The sequence below is a fragment of the Nannospalax galili genome, unplaced genomic scaffold, assembly GCF_000622305.1.
Source record: "Nannospalax galili isolate Female #2095 unplaced genomic scaffold, S.galili_v1.0 scaffold212, whole genome shotgun sequence".
In the NCBI taxonomy this organism is placed as follows: Eukaryota; Metazoa; Chordata; class Mammalia; order Rodentia; family Spalacidae; genus Nannospalax; species Nannospalax galili.
This window is the reverse complement of record NW_008333884.1, coordinates 4017873-4035728: the sequence shown is the minus strand read 5'-3', so window position 1 is coordinate 4035728 and position 17856 is coordinate 4017873. Positions and strand designations below refer to the sequence as shown.

Genomic DNA, 17856 nt, shown 5'->3' with positions numbered 1-17856 from the left:
GACCAAGTGACAAGTTTCTTGCTCCTTCCTACCTTGTCCATAAATTCCCTGCCTGCAACAGAAGACCTCTCTGGAGGTGGTGAGGAGGGCTAGCCTTACCCCGTCAACACATGCAGTCTGCTTTTGTTGGACCCCCAGACTGGAGTACCCAACGTTCACGGGAGGTCGCACCCCAATAACTCAGTCCTCAAATCAGGAGATGCAACAAGCATGAGGATTTATTGGCGTTTTGCAAAACGGACTCCCACCTCACTCAGAGGACAGAAGTCCAGAGCCTAGTTCACAGGTTTCTTTTAAAGACAAGCGGCGGCTATGTGCCAAGCAGAAAAGCGGCGGCTATGTTCCAAGCAGAGGTAAGGGGAATTTCTGGGATGATTTCCGGCTTGGGCAAGGAGCATGAAAAAGGTCAGCTCAGCTTGTTCTTTAGAATTATTTTTTATTTTTACTTTCTTGTACAGTTTTTCTCAGGCCTGGGGGATTTTATTTTAAATCCATCATTTTAGAGGGACTTGGATCCATCTTTTGGGGGGACTTGGGTCCATCACTTTCTTACCTGAGTTTCCCATCCTTAGGCTTTTCTTGTGCTCAATCTATCCTAACCCTGTAGGGAGAAGCTATAAGGTGTCTGAGGGAGAGGGAAAGCTAGTGTCCAACTTACTAATGCTTCCCTGTACTTTCATGTTCACCTCTATAGCAGGGCCAGCTGTAAGAAGAGCAGGCCCAAGTCAGTCTAAGCTGTTCAAAGAATCAACAGGCAAGTAAGGTAGGCTCTTCCTGTTCCCAGAGTGTGCCAGCCTCATCAGTAATTTTAATGGCCGGTGCCTATACTCCCAGCACTTGGAAGGCTGAGGCAAGGAGATTCCAAGTTCAAGGCAACCTGGGTAGCTTAGTAGGACCCTGTCTCAAAATTAAAATTAAAAAGAAAAAGAAAAAGAAAAATGTAGATCAGCAATAGAGTGCCTGCCTAGCATGAATAAGGCCCTAGATTCTTGTTTGGTTTGATTTGGTTTTGAGATAGAGTCTCATTGTGTAGCCCTGACTAGGCCTGCAACTTGCTATGTAGACTAGGCTAGCCTCAAACTCTCAGAGAGCTGCCTACCTCTACTTCCCAAGTGCTGAGATTAAAGGCACTCACTGCCATGCCTGGGCAGAAGCCCTGGATATTCATTCTCTCTCTCTCTCTCTCTCTCTCTCTCTCTCTCTCTCTCTCTCTCTCATAAAACTACAAAACTATATGAACTTTAAGGTCCCTCATCTTTGGTGGTCCATGTACATCATCACAGTCCTGAAAAGGGTGCTGAAGAGATGGCTCAGTAGTTAAGGGCACTTAGTACTCTTCCAGAGGACCTGAGTTCAATTCCTAGCACCTATAACACCTATCAGAGAAGAAATGAATCGCACAAATAAGTACCCTTGGAAAAAAGAAAAATTAGTACCCTTGAGACTGTAGTAGTCTTGCTGTTCGATTTTAAAAGTTTGAAATGCTCAATATAATCCAGAGAATTCACAGCATGTGTGAGTAGATCACAAGCAACATGAAATGAACACCGGTGAATCTACCACTCAAAGCTAAGGACAGTGCCTGTGCTCCAAAGCCCTTGTCCCCTGCCTTACTCACAGGTGACCACTATTCAGAATTTGTTGTACAATCTTTTGCTTTTCTTTATATTTTTTTCACACACAGATTCCCAAACAAGTTGTTCTATTTTGTTCATTTTGTAATTTAACATGAACCTATTTATTCTATAAATTACTTCTTCAGCTGGGCGTGATGGCACGCCCTTTTAATCCCAGCACTCAGGAGGCAGAGGCAGGCAGATTTTAGTGAGCTCCAGGCCAGCTAGGGCTACAGGGAGACCCTGTCTCAACACCAAAAAAATTTACTTCTTCATACATTATGGTTCTGTGTTGTGTGTATAGAGTTCATTCATTTGCACGACATACAGTATTCCACTGTTGGATTAGACTTTAATTTATCTACCTGTCCAAGGACGTTTATATTCTTTATAGATTTTTTACAGTTTGATCAATAGTACTAAGAACATCCTAGATGTATAAGTTTTCTGGAGCATGTGTAGATTTTTTTCTCTGGTAAATATGCCCTGGATTGGAGTTATAGGGTCCAATTCTTTTCAGAGTCTCTCACCTTTCCCGGCCAGAGTCATGCCCTTTGAATGCCCCAGTGAACCTGTGGAGATGTTTCTCCATCCCTGCAATCCTAACTGAACAACACTGAGCTCCAGGAAGGCGAGAAAATGTAAGTCTAGGGATAGAATAGGGAACATGGGGTCTTTTTCTGTGTCCACCAGAACCACTAGATCCTCCTATGAGTCTGTTACTTCTGCTCCACCCCAGAGCACCCTGAAGCTCATCTCCTGGGGTGCCTGAAGATGCCTATTTAATTTTTTCCTGTCAACCCCCTCCCATGGCCTTTCCTGCTTCTCAGGTGAACACAATTGCCTCCCTCAATTCTCTAAGTCCTTTCTCAAGGTGTAATCCACAGGACAGAACCAGCAACATCACAGAATGTACCTCCATCAGAATCTGATTGGGTACTGGTGAAAATGTACATAATCAGACTCTCTGGGGTGCTGCTTGGGAACTTTCTGCATAACAAGTTCCCCAGGTGACGTGCACATTGAGATTTGAGAGCTACCGTTCTGTGTGCTGAATAAAGGTCAGGTCAAGGTCATCTCCAGGCAGTTCCAGCCACTCTCCCAACAGCTCTTCCAAGAGTAATGAGATAATGCTCATCTTCCCCCGTATCCATCTCCTACTTCTACTGCCCCTCCCAGGGCAGCAAAGACCAAGAAACCACTTAAATGATTGCTTTCCTATAGTTAAGATGTATAATCCAGTATTGCGAAGACAAACTAGAAAGAGCTGCCTGATAATGGCCTGGTGAGCTATGAAATGGAATAGTTATCCAATGCAACTATTTTTTTTTTACTTATTTTTATTTTTGGCTTTTTTGAGACAGAGTCTCCCTATAGCCCCAGCTGGCCTAGAACTCGCTATGGAGATCAGGCTGGCCTCAAACTCACAGAGATCCACCTGCCTCTACCTCCTGAGCACTGGGATAAAAGGCATGAACCACCACACCCAGCAAGATTTATTGTATTTTTAATTATGTGTATATATGTGTGTGTCTGTTTGTGGGTATGTATGTGCATGTGAGTATGGTGACTGAAGAGGCCAGAGAGGGTGTCAGATCCCCTGGGGCTGGAGCTACAGGCTGTCGTGAGTTGCTGTATGTGGGTGCTGAGAACAGAATTTAGGTTTTCTGTAAGAGCAGTACTCAATCTTAATTGCTAAGTCATCTCTCTAGTCCCATACTGTGCAACTATTAAAAGTTACTATGTCTTTATTAATGGATATCCACTTTCACTTAATTTTTTTTTAAAGAAATTGCTTTTTATCTCATTTGATCTCACTTTGTAGCCCTGGCTGGTCTGGAACTCACTCGTAGGCCAGGTTGGCCTCAAACTCACAGAGATATGCCTGCCTCTGCCTCCTGAATACTGAGAATAAAGGTTGGACCATTACATATGCCTCATTTAAGTTTTTAAATAAATTTAAATTTTTATTTTTAATAAAAATGCTTATTTGTGAGTGGGGGGTGTGCATGCCACAGGGGTTGTGTAGTGGGCAAGGGACAACTTGAGTCAATTCCCTCCTTCTACCCTTAATGTGGATTCCAGGCAGTGAACTCAGATCACCAGGCTTGTGCAGCATCTTTACCTGCTAAGCCTTCCCACTGGCCCTAAAATTTTATTTTTATTTTTTTTGAGACAGGGTCATATATGTCTTCACGATGTGGCCAAAGATGACTTTGAACTTCTGATCCTCCTAAGTGCCCGAATTATAGGCGTGTGCCATCTCTCTCCATTTGTGTGGTTCTGGAGATTGAACCCAGGGCCCTTAAGGAAGGAAGGGAGGATTTATTTTGATTTACAACTCCAGAAGATTCAGCCTATCATGGTAGGGAAGACATGGTGCAGAAGGATGCATGTAGTAGCAGGTCAAAAACAAAAAATGAGATGTATGGGAACTTCTACCGCAGGCACTGACTATTAGAATCCTGTGAAGCTGGTCTTCAAAATTATGAGGAAACATGATTTCAATATGTATCCATGTACATAGAGACACATCTGATATTGTATTTCCCAAACACTCAGTTTTTGGACATTTCTGGAGGATAGCATGTATTTTAGCAAAATTAATTTTTGATTTTGTTTTGAGAGAGTCTCATATAGTCCAGACTTGCCTCACATTCACAATACAGCTAAGAATGATCTTGAATTTTTGATCCTCTTGCATTCATCTCCCTAGTTCTGGGGTTACAGGTATGTCACCATACCCAATGTGTATGGTGCTTGGAATCAAAGCCAGGATTTTGTGCCCAGTAAGCAGGTCTACATCCCCAGCCTGCCAACCTGAGTTCAAATCCCTGGGGCACACATGGTGGAGAGAACCATAAAACGCTCACACCATGGCATGCCCAGACTCACCCACCCATTCATACACACACATAAATAAGTAAATACATAAACAAATGAATAAGTATAATTTAGAATGTTATCTAAAAATAAGTAAATACGTAAACAAATTAATAAGTATAATTTAGAATGGTATTGAATTTGGACATATCTGGCTATAGGTGGTGAGATGCTGGATAATTTTTCCTTATATCTTTCAGTATTACATAAACTGTTTGTACCAGGCATACATGCTATTGCAGAACTTTGGAGGTGAAGGCAAAAGGATCAGGAATTCAAGACTAGACTCAGGTACATAGCCAGTTCAAGGCCAGCCTAGGTTACACGAGACCATCTAAGAAACAAATAATAAATCAGGGTTGGCATGATGGCTCAGTGGGTAAAGATGCTTCCCACTACCAACTCTGACTACTTGAGTTGAATCTCTGGGGCCCACATAATGGAAGGAGAGATCTGACTCCCACGGTTTTCATTTGACCCCCACATGTACACCTTACCATGCTTATACCCACATACTCAAAATAAATGAGTGTAATTTTTAAGAAATCTATCAATTAGCTGGGGAGATAGCTTAATCAGCAAAATACAAGCATGAGGACTTGAATTCCATCCCCAGTGGGTCAAGGCTGGCCAGATGGTTCAGCAGGTAAAGACACTTGCTGCTAAGCCTTGAGTCCAGAGTCCACTCCCTGGACCCATGTAGTGGAAGGAGAAAACTGGCTTCCTCAAGTTTTCCTCTGACCTCCACACACATGCTGTGGCACATATGTCAGTTGCCTCTCCACTCCACCTGCACACAATACAAAGTAAATAAATAATTTTTTAAAGCGCCATTGTGGTACATGGTTTACAATCCCAGTCCTGGCGGGGGAGGGGGGGGTGGAAAGAGGCTGATCCTTGGGGCTTGAGGGCCACCAATCCTACCCTAATCAGTGAGCCCCAGGTCTCAATGAGCGACCCTGTCTCAAAAACAAGATGGGGAGGAGGCCTGGTGAGATGACTCAGTGGGTAAAGCTTCTTACTGTACAATACTGAGTTTGATCCCTGGATCTCATGGTAATAGGAGAGAGTTGTCCTCTGACCTCCACATGCATGGCATGGCAAGCACATGGCCACACTCACATACCCATCACACATACACACACTAACAAAACAAATTTAAGAAGCAAAACATGGCTGGGCGTGGTGGTGCACACCTTTAATCCCTGCACTTAGGAGGCAGAGGCAAGCAGATTTCTGTGAGTTCGAGGCCAGACTGGTCTACATAGTGAGTGAGTTCCACAGGGAGACCCTGTCTCAAAAACACCAAAAAAAAAAAAAAAAAGAAGAAGAAGAAGAAAACATAGCCAGGCATGGTTTGTGTGTGTGTGTGTGTGTGTGTGTGTGTGTGTGTGTGTGTGTGTGTCTTCCTGAATGTAGCATTCACATTTTCTTGATTAGGCTGGAAACGGGCAAGCCCCAGTGATCGTGTCTCCAAGCCCCTCAGATCTGGAGTTACAGGTATTCACAGATGCCTGGCTTGTTACATGAATGCTAGGATCCAAATTCTGGTCCTTATGATTGTGCATCAAGCATTCTTAACTGATGAGCCATCTCACCAGCCTGTTTTATCATTATGAAAGTTTGGGTGTGTGTGGTGTTAGGGAGCTCAGGGCTTTGCACTTTACCACTGAGCTACTGGTATAATGTTTTATTTTGACTTTTTCAGAGAGGGTGTCATGTAGACTAGGCTGGTCTCAAACTTGCTATGCAATGGAGGATGAACATCTTCCACTTATCCTCCTGCGTCTACTTCCTAAATGCTAGGATTACAGGCTTAAGACACCACACCAAAGGTTTAAAGAGGAAGGTTTAAATAGAGGAAGAATTGAGGGAGGAGCAACCAAGGGAGTTACACTAAGTAGTTGTGGTCAGAGTGGTCTAGTTGATCACGATCTCAATTTGGTTCTGCAGGGTAGCTGAAAAGTCCTTATTTGAGGGAAGCAATGTGGTGCCCTTGATAATTATTCCTGCTATAAGGAATCTACACAGGTAATTGCCCTCATTGTGGGGATTCGTTAAACCATGGGAAGGAGTCCTGTTCTCTGAGGCTCAGCATTGCTTCATAAAGATATTCATCAGTCCTGTTCCTGGATATAAGGTGACTGAAGTTTTAAGATGACTGGAGAACCCCTTAGGCACTCTGCAACAGAACTTTGTAAAAAGTTGACAGTAACATGCCTAATGGAGAGATACAAAACGAAGGCAAGATGTTAGAATTTATCCTGCTTTTAGTTACTTCGTGAGCCCAAGTGGAGTCAATATTCTTTTTAGCAGAAGCAGTTTCTAAGTCCGTTATTTTTTCCCCATCTCAAATGTTTATCTGTGATTATTAAACGTAGCATCACACAGAGACCTATTTAAGTGTTAATTGTCCCTGCCCAAGCCTAGTATGATTTAGTAAGCCTGGGGCTGCCTGCAGAAAGTTAAGCTATTTTTTTAATTTTTATTTTTATTATGTGTATGTGTGTATGTCTTGTGGCTACCACATGTGCACAGTTGTCTGCCGGCCCAGAAGACAGGCCCTGATGCGGATGCTGGGAACCAAACTAAGATCCTCTGGAAAAGCAGCTGAGCCATCTCCCAAGCCCCAGAAAGCTACTTTTTATTTTAATATTTTATTATTTATGTGTATGAATGTGTTGCCTGCATGTATGTGAGTGTACCCGTGTCGTGCAATGCCACTGAGGTCAGAGAGGGCTTTGGATTCCCCTGGAACTGGAGTTAAGGATGGTTCATAGCCGCCATGTGGGTGCTGGGAATCGAACCCAGGTCGTTTTTAAGAGCAGTTAGGGCTCTTAACTACTAAGCCATCTCTCCAGCCCCCAGAAAGCTACTTTAAAAAAAGAAAATAAAGCTTCCTGCCTGGTGTGATCTTTCACACCTGTAATCCTAGCACGGATTCAGGAAAACCAAGGTAGGAGGACTGCTCCAAGTTAGAGGCCATTCCGGATGACATACTTGCAGGTCAGCCTGGGCTACAGTAAGACCCTGCCTGGCTCAAGCAAAGCCAAGCGAACAACGAACCAACAAAAAATTTCCTAAGTAAAATGGCACACTAAGTAACCAAGAGCCCCGCTCGTTGCCACGCCCCCACCTCCGGGCGAAAACGCAACACCCGCCTACTCCCGAACGCCAAGGTCTCGCGAGAGTAGCGTGTCCAATTACGAGGCCGGATGGCTTCACAAGATGGCGTCGCGCTGCGAGCGTAGCACTTGCGTTTCTAGGCACTTCGGGGTTTGAGCGGGTTAGGAGTCTAGGACTGTGCAGGCCCAAGCCACCCGCGTCGCGGGGCAGGAACGCCGGCCTTCGAGGTGGGGCGTTCGTTCTCTGTTTGCGGGTGTGGTCGCGGGCCGTGGGCGCCCGCATTCCCCTGTTCTCGGCTCTTGAGGGGGCGCGGGAGGAGCGGGGGGCGCGGGGGGAGGAGTTCGAGGAGGGTAGGCGAGCCCGCTCTTTGGCTGGTGTTTAGAGCGAGCTGAACCCGAGGCGGGAAGACGAGCGGTGGAAGGGGGAAAGCGTGGAAGGGTGGGAGATCCGGGAACCCGAATGGAGGACTAGAGGGAAAAATGGGGTTTATGAGGGAAGGCGTAGAGGGAAAACGGGGGTCGGGGTCGAGGTGGGAGGGGTCTGACTGTTGAGTTTGGTGTTTAAAAGGCAAAATTTAGATTATTCCATAGCGTTATGTATTAGAAGAAATGGTACTTGAGAGTTAAAGATGAAAGAAGATCGGCCTCAAGATCGTTACTTTAGTTTTCTGATTGACTCAGCCAAGTTTATTTTTGTTTTTAAACTCAGGTGAGGACTGCCGATTCAGAAGGAGAGCGCTGTATTTCAGTGACTTCTACAGTGGAAAGTATTTCCTACTGCACACCCACCTCCCCTCTTTGGTGCCAGTGATTGAACCCAGGGCCTTGCACATGCTAGGCAAATGCTCTACCACTCTGAGCTACATCTGGCCACGCTATAAGGCGTTCAGTCAGCAGTTGAGTGCCTACCTCCTGTTTGGGGTGTTGTGGTATCTCAGAGAACATATATATCCTCACGAAGTTTATTGGTAGGGAAGGTTTTTAAAATTAAGCAAAAATATATCAAGTGTCAGATGAGTAAATTCAATAGACAGGAGTTAGGAAGGGGGAGGAGTGTGTTCTAGTCACTGTTTTTTTTTGTTTTGTTTTGTTTTTTTGGTCTTTTTGAGACAGGGTCTCCCTGTAGCCCCAGCTGGTCTGGAATTCACTTTGTAGACCAGGCTGGCCTTGAACGCACAGAGATCCACCTGCCTCTACTTCCCAAGTGCAGGGATTGAAGGTGTGTGCCACCATGCCCGGCTGTCACTGGGTTTTTAGTGAGTTGCTTAGGAGATGACATTGACCAAAGACCTCAACAAGATGAGGGTCCCTTTGGTGTATATACATGTCAGTGGGGAGAGCAATCCATGCAGATGAACAGCAGCAAGTGCAAGTCTAGTGTGATGGTTCACACATGTAATCACAGCACTTGGGAGGCCAAGGTAGAAGAATAAGGGAGTCCAGGCTACCCTTGGGTACATAGTTCCAGGCCAGTGTAAGCTACCTGAGACCTTGTCCAAATATAACAGAAAAGAGCAAAAAGCCCTAAGACATAAATGTGCTGTACTTGATCAAGAAAGAACAGAGGCCCGGTGTGGTGTTGCCTGCCTTTATCCCAGCACTAGGGAGGAAGAGGCAGGGCAGAGGTCTCTGTGAACTTGAAGGCCAGGTCTGCATATTGAGTTCCTGACCAACCAGGGCTGTAGTGAGACCTTGTCTCAAAACAACAAAAAACCAGCCAAGTGGCCTATGGCAGAATAAGCTGTGTCTAGAGTGAGGAATGACCATTCTGGTGCCAGGTAAGGTTTTAACCTGGAGGAACAGTATATATTTAGTGGGAAAAAAAATCCAGAATTTAGCTAATTTGGAGTATAGCACCTCATTGCAGAGCATTGTGTGAGGCTCTGAGTTAAATTCCTAGTGAAAAAAATTTTAAAGTTAACAAGAAATGACTTTATAGACAGCATCCCTTCTGGCCAGAATAAGTAATGTAGTAAATGAACTGAATTTGCCAAGACTGTAATTTAACTTGTGTCACATATGTTTAGAGCACTGTCAACTGTATGCTCTTTAGTGTCTTTAATATGTGGCAGAGTCCTAATATGCCAGTGTCTCTTGAAATGTTTAGAATAAGTGCCTTTCTTTTTTGTTGCTCTCGAGAATGACAAGGAAGGAAACCATTTTCCTTTTTGATGTTTCTTATGGTGCCTGGAGCATTTGTGCTCTTCTCCACTGTCTGTAGGGGAAATTGAAATGTTAGAAAATTTAAATTGATGTATAGTGAGTTTGTTTTTTGGTGATACTGGAGATTGACCCTAAGGCCTTGTGCATGTTTGGCAAGTGTTCTACTGATAAGCTATCTTCTCTTAAGGAAAAAAAAAAAAAAAGTTTATTGAGTGTACTGCAAGTGGCAGCAGGTTGGGCTGTAACAAGAATACCACTTACCATGTTATTACTGTTTGTTGTTTTGAGACAGAGTCTCACTGTAGCCCAGGCTGGCCTAAAACTCATTATATAGCTCAGGCTGGTCTCAAAGATGATCACCCTGACTGCCTCCAAAGTGCTGGGATTATAGGCATGTATCTTATCCTGGCCCCACCAATGCTTTTGAAACAAACTGATTTTGTGTATGTATCTCTCTATATCACATCCCCTCTTTTCCCCCTCTCTTTAAAGATGGCCCTAAGCAAATCAATGCATGCAAGAAATAGATACAAGGACAAACCGCCCGATTTCGCATATCTCGCATCCAAATATCCAGATTTTAAGCAGCATGTTCAGATAAATCTGAATGGAAGAGTAAGGTAGGTAACACATGAAAAATTATTAATATAAGTCATTTCAGTGTGGTCTGGATGGACATAATGCAATAGGACACTGGCTGGATCAATAGAAGACCTGAATGTTTGTTTTTGTTTTTAAGGCTGGGTTTCACTATGTATGTAGCCCATGCTGCCCTGAAACTTACTAGACCAAGCTGGCCTCAAACTCAGATATCCTTCTGCCCCTGTCTCTTTATTGCCGGGATCAAAGGTGTGTGCCACCATGCCTGGCTCAAAAGACATGAGTGTTACATAGACATTTCATAGGACCAAATAACCAGAATATCAAAACTTGGACTAGGACTGTAGCTTAGTTGTTACAGTGTTTGCCTAGCATGCCTGAAGCTCTGGGTTTGATCTCCAGTACCACATAAACTAGGTGTGGTAGAGCCATGTCTGTGATCCCAGCACTTGGGAAGTGGAGGGATCAATTCAAGGTCATTCTTGGCTGCATAGTGACCTGGGATACTTGAAACACTATCTTAAAAACAAACAAGGGTAGAAATCTTGATAATGGTATGACAATGTGAGAAAATTGTGTGTTATACCTGGAATTAAAGGTGTACACAAGACCATGCCTGACTTATGTGGGTTCTTGGATCTGAACTTGTCTTCATGATTGTGCAGCAATCACTCAGCCACTAAGGCACCTCTACAGCCACATATCCCCACATTGTTCTTAAATCTTTTGGTTCATAGTTTTGTGTATAAGTTATCTTTCTATTACTGTAGCAAATACCCGAGATAAGTCAACTTAATAGGAGGAAAAGTTTGTTTTGACTCACAGTTTTGGAGATTTTACTTGATAAAGTGACTTTGTTGCTGGGAGTGCATAGTGACACAGAGTGGTTTACCTCTTGGCCACTGAGAAATGAAAGAGGAAGCATAAGTTCTGGTAATTTCCTTTGAAAGCATGCCCTCAGTGACCTGAAACTTCCTCCTAGGCCCCACCTTTGAAGGTTCTGCTACTCTGGATTGTGCCACACTGGGAACTAAGCCTTTAACACGGGATGTACATACAACCTTTGATACTGTACAGCCTTTTGGGGCCACATTGGATGAAGAATTTTCAGGGGTCACTTACTATACAACCATTAATGAGAGCTGATGAGCCAAAAAAAAAAAGATCTGTATATAATTTTCATGATATTCACTACGTAGGTAAACATCTAAAAAAATTAATGTCCTCACATAATCTAATTATGTGGCACCTGGTTTAGAGAGTCTTTCTAAAATTGTCAAGTAAGTCCCAAGTTTATGATCCCTAATAAGAAAAACGAGCTTATTTAAAAAAAAATTTTTATTATAAAAGAGGACAACATAAAACTAGTGGGATTTAACATTGTACATTGTATTTCACATTGTAATTGAGAAACTAATATATGAATGTCTGGTTTGATGGTAGTTGCAATCCTCTGGTTTTTACATTTATTGTGTGGGGGGAATATGGAAGTCAAGAGGACAGTTTATAGGAGTCAGTTCTCTCCTTTCATGTGCGTTCTGGGCATTGAACTCAAGTCATCAGGTTTGGCTGAAAGCTCCTTTTCTTACTGAGCCATCTCACCAGCCCCATGTAGTTGCAGTTCTCAATGAGTTCTCAAGGTGCTCACCAGGTGCTTTGGTTCTCATTTTATTCTTAGTTTATTTCATTCTTGAAAATAGTAATCTGCCAATTTCCTGGGGGAGGGATGGAGGAAAGGCCAACCAAAACTAAGTATGTATGGAAATGCCATAATGAAACCTGTTACTTTGCTTGATGGTTAAAAAATAAAATAAGGGGCAAGGGAGCGGGCTCAGTGAGTAAAAGTACTTGCTCTACAAGTATTGAGGCCTGTAGCTTGGATTTCCAACACCATGTAAATATCAGGCAGGCATGACAACCCATCTGTAATCCCAGCACACAAGAAGCCAAGCCAAGATCCCTGGAGCCAGCTGTATAGACCAGTGGAATCAGTAGGTTCAAGTTAGAGACCCTGCCTGTCTCAACATATAGGAGGGAGAGTGACTGAGGAAGATGCCAGACATACACACACACACACACACACACACAGGCACACATACATACACACAAAATACAGTGCTTTGGGGAGGTTTTTTTGTTTTTGGTCTTTTGGTCTTTTTGTGACAGTCTCCCTGTAGCCACAGCTGTCCTGGAACGTGCTATGGAGACCAGGCTGGCCTCGATCTCACAGAGATCCACCTGCCTCTGCCTCTGCGTCCCAAGTGCTGGGATTAAAGGCAAATGCCACCATGCCTGACTCAAAATGTTTTGGGTTTTTTTTTTTTTTTTTTTTTTTTAAAGAAGAAGAAAATAGTTGGTCATAAATGTAGGTACTGCCAAAATGTGATAGCATGGATTTTGAAATGAGGAATATTTGTTTCTGGGAAGATAGGACCTGTAGACATCCAGTAAAGAGACATGATCAAGGTCTTAGAGAGATGCTCAATTGGAAAAGACCTTGCTTTGTATGCATAAAGACCTGATTTGATTCCTAGCACCCACATTTATCAAAAAGCCAGGGGTTGGAGAGGTGGCTCAGCAGCTAAGAGCACTTGCAGCTCTTGCAGAGGACCCTAGTTCAGTTCCCAGCACACACATGGTGGCTAATAACTGACCATAACTCCAGTTTCAGGTTATTTTTGATGCCCTCTTCTGGCATCAGGGGCATTGCATGACACAAGTACATTTGCATACATAGAGGCAAAACACTTATACACTTAAAATAAAAATAATAAAATATTTTTTTTTTTTTAAAAAGAAAGCCAGGCACATACCTATAATTCCAGTACTGGGGAAATGGAGATAGGAGGGTCCCTGGGGCTTTCTGGCCAGCCATTCTATTGGAATCAGTGAGCTCCTGGTTCAGTGAGAGATCCTGTCTCAAAAATAAGGTGGGAAGCAATTGAGGAAGACATCCAACATCAACCTGACCTCTACACTTTCACAAGTGCATGTGTACCAATACCTACATACCTGCACATACACAAAAAACATGAAATGGAGACATGATCAAATTTTTCTTTAAGTTGAATGTCAGATTGCAACACTGTGCTTTTCATCTGAAAATTGACATGCAGCTGGGTGAGGTGGTGCACACCTTTAATCCCAGCCCTGGGAGGCAGAGGCAGGTGGATCTCTGTGAGTTCACAGTCTGATAGTGAGTTCCGGCCAGCTGGGGCTACAGGGAAAGAAATGACACACAGCGTGTTTATGTTAACTGAAAAGGGAGTTGCAAATATACCAGTATATTTTTCTGGAGTAAATTTAATTATTTTTTTAAATTTTCAAAAAAATTTTTATTTTATTTTTATGGGCATGCATGTATTGCCTGCATGTAGGTAAGTGCACTCATGTCGTGCAATGCCCACAGAGGTCAGAAGAGGCTGTCGGATCCGCTGGGACTGGAGTTGGTTGCTGGGATTCGAACCCGAGTCTTCTGCAAGAACAGTTCTTAACCTCTGAGCCATCTCTCCAGCCCCAAGGAGTAAATTTTATTTCGTGTGCACATACGTGTCTGTGAGTGTGTGGAATATAGCACAGGTGTAGAGTCAGAGGACAACATAGGGGAATCAGTTCTTTCTTTTTACCATGTGGGGTTCTGGGTCATCAGGCTTGCTGGGAAGCACCTTTACCCCTGAGCTGTCTTGCTGGCACATTCTTGGAAATATTGAAATCTGTTTTTAAATTCTTATATCAAATCAAAAGACAAAGCTACATACTTTTTTCACTTTTCACTGGGTTGTTTTTAGCCAACATGTCAAAATCTTTGAAATTGTTTTACAGACACATAAAATAATAAATCTTAAATTGTTGAAAAAACAAAAGCTTACCTGTCAAAATTGGTTTTTCATTTTATTTAATTTTTTTGGTGTTTTTGAGACAGGGACTCCCTGTAGCCCCAGCTGACCTGGAACTCACTATGTAGACCAGGCTGGCCTTGAACTCACAGAGATCTCAAGTGCTGGGATTAAAGGTGTGGGCTACCATGCCTGGTCTGTTTTGCATTTTAAGTAATTACTTATTTTTATGCGTATGAGTGTTTTATGTGCATGTATGTATGTGCACCGTGTGTGCAAACCTGAAGAAGCCAGAGAAAGTGATGGATCCCCTAGAACTGGAGATACCAATGGTTGTTAGTCACCATGTGGGTGCTGGGATCAAACCCAGGTCCTCTGCAAGAGCAGCCAGTGCTCTAACCACTGAGCAATCTCTCCACGCCCCCACATTTATTTGTTTTTAAAAATTTGCATAAGTATGTGCATGTGCTACAGCATGTATGTGCCAAAGTGTGTGTATGGAGGTCAGAGGACAACTTGCACGTGTCAGTTCTCTCCATTAACCATTTGGGTCTTAGGGATCCAACTCAGATCTTCAGATTGGGCAGAAATTGCCTCTCTCTGCTGAGCCATCTTTCTGCCCTATTTATTTATTGTATATCTTTGTGCCCATGTGGTCAGAGAATAATAACCTTAGATGTTAGTCCTCACCTCCACATTGAGATAGGGTCTCTTGTTCACTCTTATTTACTGTTGCTTATACCAGGGTAGCTGGCCTGCAAGCTTCCAGGGATTTTCCCCGTGTGCCTCCCATCTCCTGGGAGGGGTGTGCTGGGATTTCTACTACTACTGCTGCTGCTGCTGCTGCTACTACTACTACTACTACTACTGTCTGAGTTTTACATAGGTTCTGGGGAGCCAAGCAGATCTTCAAGCCCTGTTCAGGAAGCACTTTTCCCACTGAGCCATCTCCCCAGCCCTGAGTTTTGTGGGTTTTTTTGGAGTTAGGGTCTTGCTGTGTACCCCAGAAAAGAATTGAACTTACCCTGTAATAGATGTGATCTACCATATCCAGCCTCTGTTGTTGTTTTTTTTTTTGGTCTTTTTGAGACAGGGTCTCCCTGTCCTGGAACTCACTATGTAGACCAGGTTGGCCTTGAACTCACAGAGATCTGCCTTCCTCTGCCTCCCAAGTGCTGGGATTTAAGGCATGCGCCACCGCGCCTGGCCCAGCCTCTGTTATTTTAAGGCAGGGAAATCATATGTTCAGAATTGTGTTTTAACAGGTACATTCTAGGAGCATTGTAGAGGATGGATTGCAGAGAGAATTAAGGTAACTAGGAAATGGTTTTAGTATTCTAGATTAAGTGTATTGGCCTAATTAGGTGAACGTAGTAGGTCTAGAAATTGATGGATGAATCTCCGAGAAATTCACAGATGGAATAAGTAAGAAATGGTGGAAATTAAGAATAGAAGATCTGGGGCTGGAGAGATGGCTCAGCGGCTAAGAACACTGGTTGTTCTTGCAGAAGACCTGGGTTTGAATCCCAGCACCCACATGGCAGCAAACACCTGTCTGTAACTCCAGTTCCAGGAGATCCTATTGCATCTTCTGACCTCTTTGGGCATTGCAGTACACAGCTGTACTTACCTACATGCAGGCAATACATTCATACACATAAAATAAAAATAAATTATAAAAAAAAAAAAGAAGAGCTGGGGCCTGGAAAGATGGCTCAGCGGATAAGAGCACTGACTGATCTTGCAGAGGATCCTGGTTCGATTCCCAGTACCCACAATGCATAACAACTGTAATTCCAGTTCCAGGGGATCTGATGCCTTCTTCTGACCTCAGTGGGCATTGCATGATATGGGTGCACTTACACACATGCAGGCAATACACTCATGCACATAAAACTAAAATATTTTTAGGGACTGGAGAGATGGCTCAGTGGTTAAGAGCACTGATTACTCTTGCAGAGAACCCGGGTTTGATTCCCAGCATTCACATGGTGGCTATGAACCGTCCTAAACTGCAGTTCCAGGGGAATCCAAAGCCCTCTTCTGACCTCTGGCATTGCATGACATGGGTGCGCTCACATACATACAGGCAATACACTCATACACATAAAATAAAAATAGTAAATAAAACATTTTTAAAATAAAATATTTTTAAAAAATTAAAAAAGCACTGACTGCTCTTACAGAGGACACGGGTTTGATTCCCAGCACCCACATGGCGGCTAATAGCCGTCCGTAACTCCAGTTCCAGGGAATCCACTGCTGCCTTCTGACCTCCGTGGGCATTGCATGACATGGGTGTACTTACACACATACAGGCAATACACTCATACACATAAAATTTAAAAAATAATGATTTTAAAAAGAATAGAAGAGATGCCGGGTGTGGTGGCACACACCTTTAATCCCAGTGCTTGGGAAGTGGATCTTTGTGAGTTTGAGGCCAGCCTGGTCTACATAGTGAGTTCCCGGCCAGCTGGAGACCCTATCTCAAAAAGACCAAAAAAAAAAAAAAAAAAGATCTGGAACTGGAGAGATGGCTCTGTGGTTAAGAGCATTGGCCACTCTTGCAGAAGACCGAAGTTTGGTTCCTAGCACCCAGATGGTGGCTAAAAATCACCTGTAACTCCAATCAGGGGATCCATCGTCTGCCTCTGCCCGCATTTCATGACACAGGTGCACTTACATACATGCAGACAAAACACTCATACACATACAAGTAAACCAAAAAATCCCTCATATATTACAAAAAGAAGAGCCAAGTGTGGAGGCTCGGGTTCCACCTTAGCAAGAGGGTTGGTGATAACATTTACTAGAATATAAAACAAATATAGAGTAGGAATAAGCTGATTTTAGGGAAATATTTTCTATTTGGGGCACATTGGATCTGAGGACTTTGGAATACTTAAGTAGAATATTTCGTAGGAGTGGAAAGTAAGTCTGGAGAAAGGGATATTGCAGTGATGGTGGGATGGCTATTTATTGAAGGTTGAAGAGAAGTAAAGCCAGAATTCAATGTATAGGAAATAGACATATGTTTGGAGAACTGCATGTGAACAGAGCTGAAGTGGACATAAGAGAGCAGATTGGGGAGTAACAGAAGGTAAGACAGAAAGGAAAATAACAGATTGGAGAAATGGCTCACCAGATAAAGGTACCTGCTGCCAAGCCTGAAGACTTGCATTGGAGCAGGAGATAATACACTCACAGAATAAAATAAAAATTTTACAGCATGCCAATTAGAATAGACTTGATTCCTCATATTGAAGAACCAGAGGGGGTTGGTTGATTTGCGGTGCAGGCATCAAACACAGGGTTTCATGCTTGTGAGGCAAGCACCCTGACACTGGGTAGGGTTATTTTTAATTTTTATTTTATGTGTATGCATGTATTGGCTGCGTGTAGGTAAGTGAACCCATGTTGTGCAGTGCCCGCAGAGGTCAGAAGAGGCTTTCGGATCCCCTGGGACTGGAGTTACAGACAGTTGTTAACTGCCATGTGGGTTCTGGGATTCGAACCCAGGTCTTCTATAAGAACAACCAGTATTCTTAACCACTGAGCCATCTCTCCAGCCCCCCCCCCCCCGGGGGGGTTTTTAAAGGCGGGGTCTATAACAAAAACCAAACATAACAC

General features: G+C 43.4%; 1 protein-coding gene across 6 annotated transcripts in view; it reads left to right on the top strand.

Moving 5' to 3' along the window:
* Positions 1-7714: 7714 nt before the first annotated feature.
* Mettl16 (methyltransferase like 16) overlaps positions 7715-17856 on the top strand; it is a 53192-nt gene continuing 43050 nt past the window's right edge. Inside the window, exons 1-3 of one of the 6 annotated variants that reach the window (XM_017797082.2) lie at positions 7715-7852; positions 8334-8387; positions 10280-10407. In XM_017797082.2, the coding sequence (XP_017652571.1) occupies positions 10280-10407 (128 nt within the window). In that variant the 5' untranslated portion in view covers positions 7715-7852; positions 8334-8387. Of the gene's footprint in view, positions 7853-8333; positions 8593-8631; positions 9403-10279; positions 10408-17856 lie in introns of those variants that run through there. The other 5 variants (XM_008828810.3, XM_008828809.3, XM_029561460.1 and 2 more) reach the window with 5 other exon arrangements.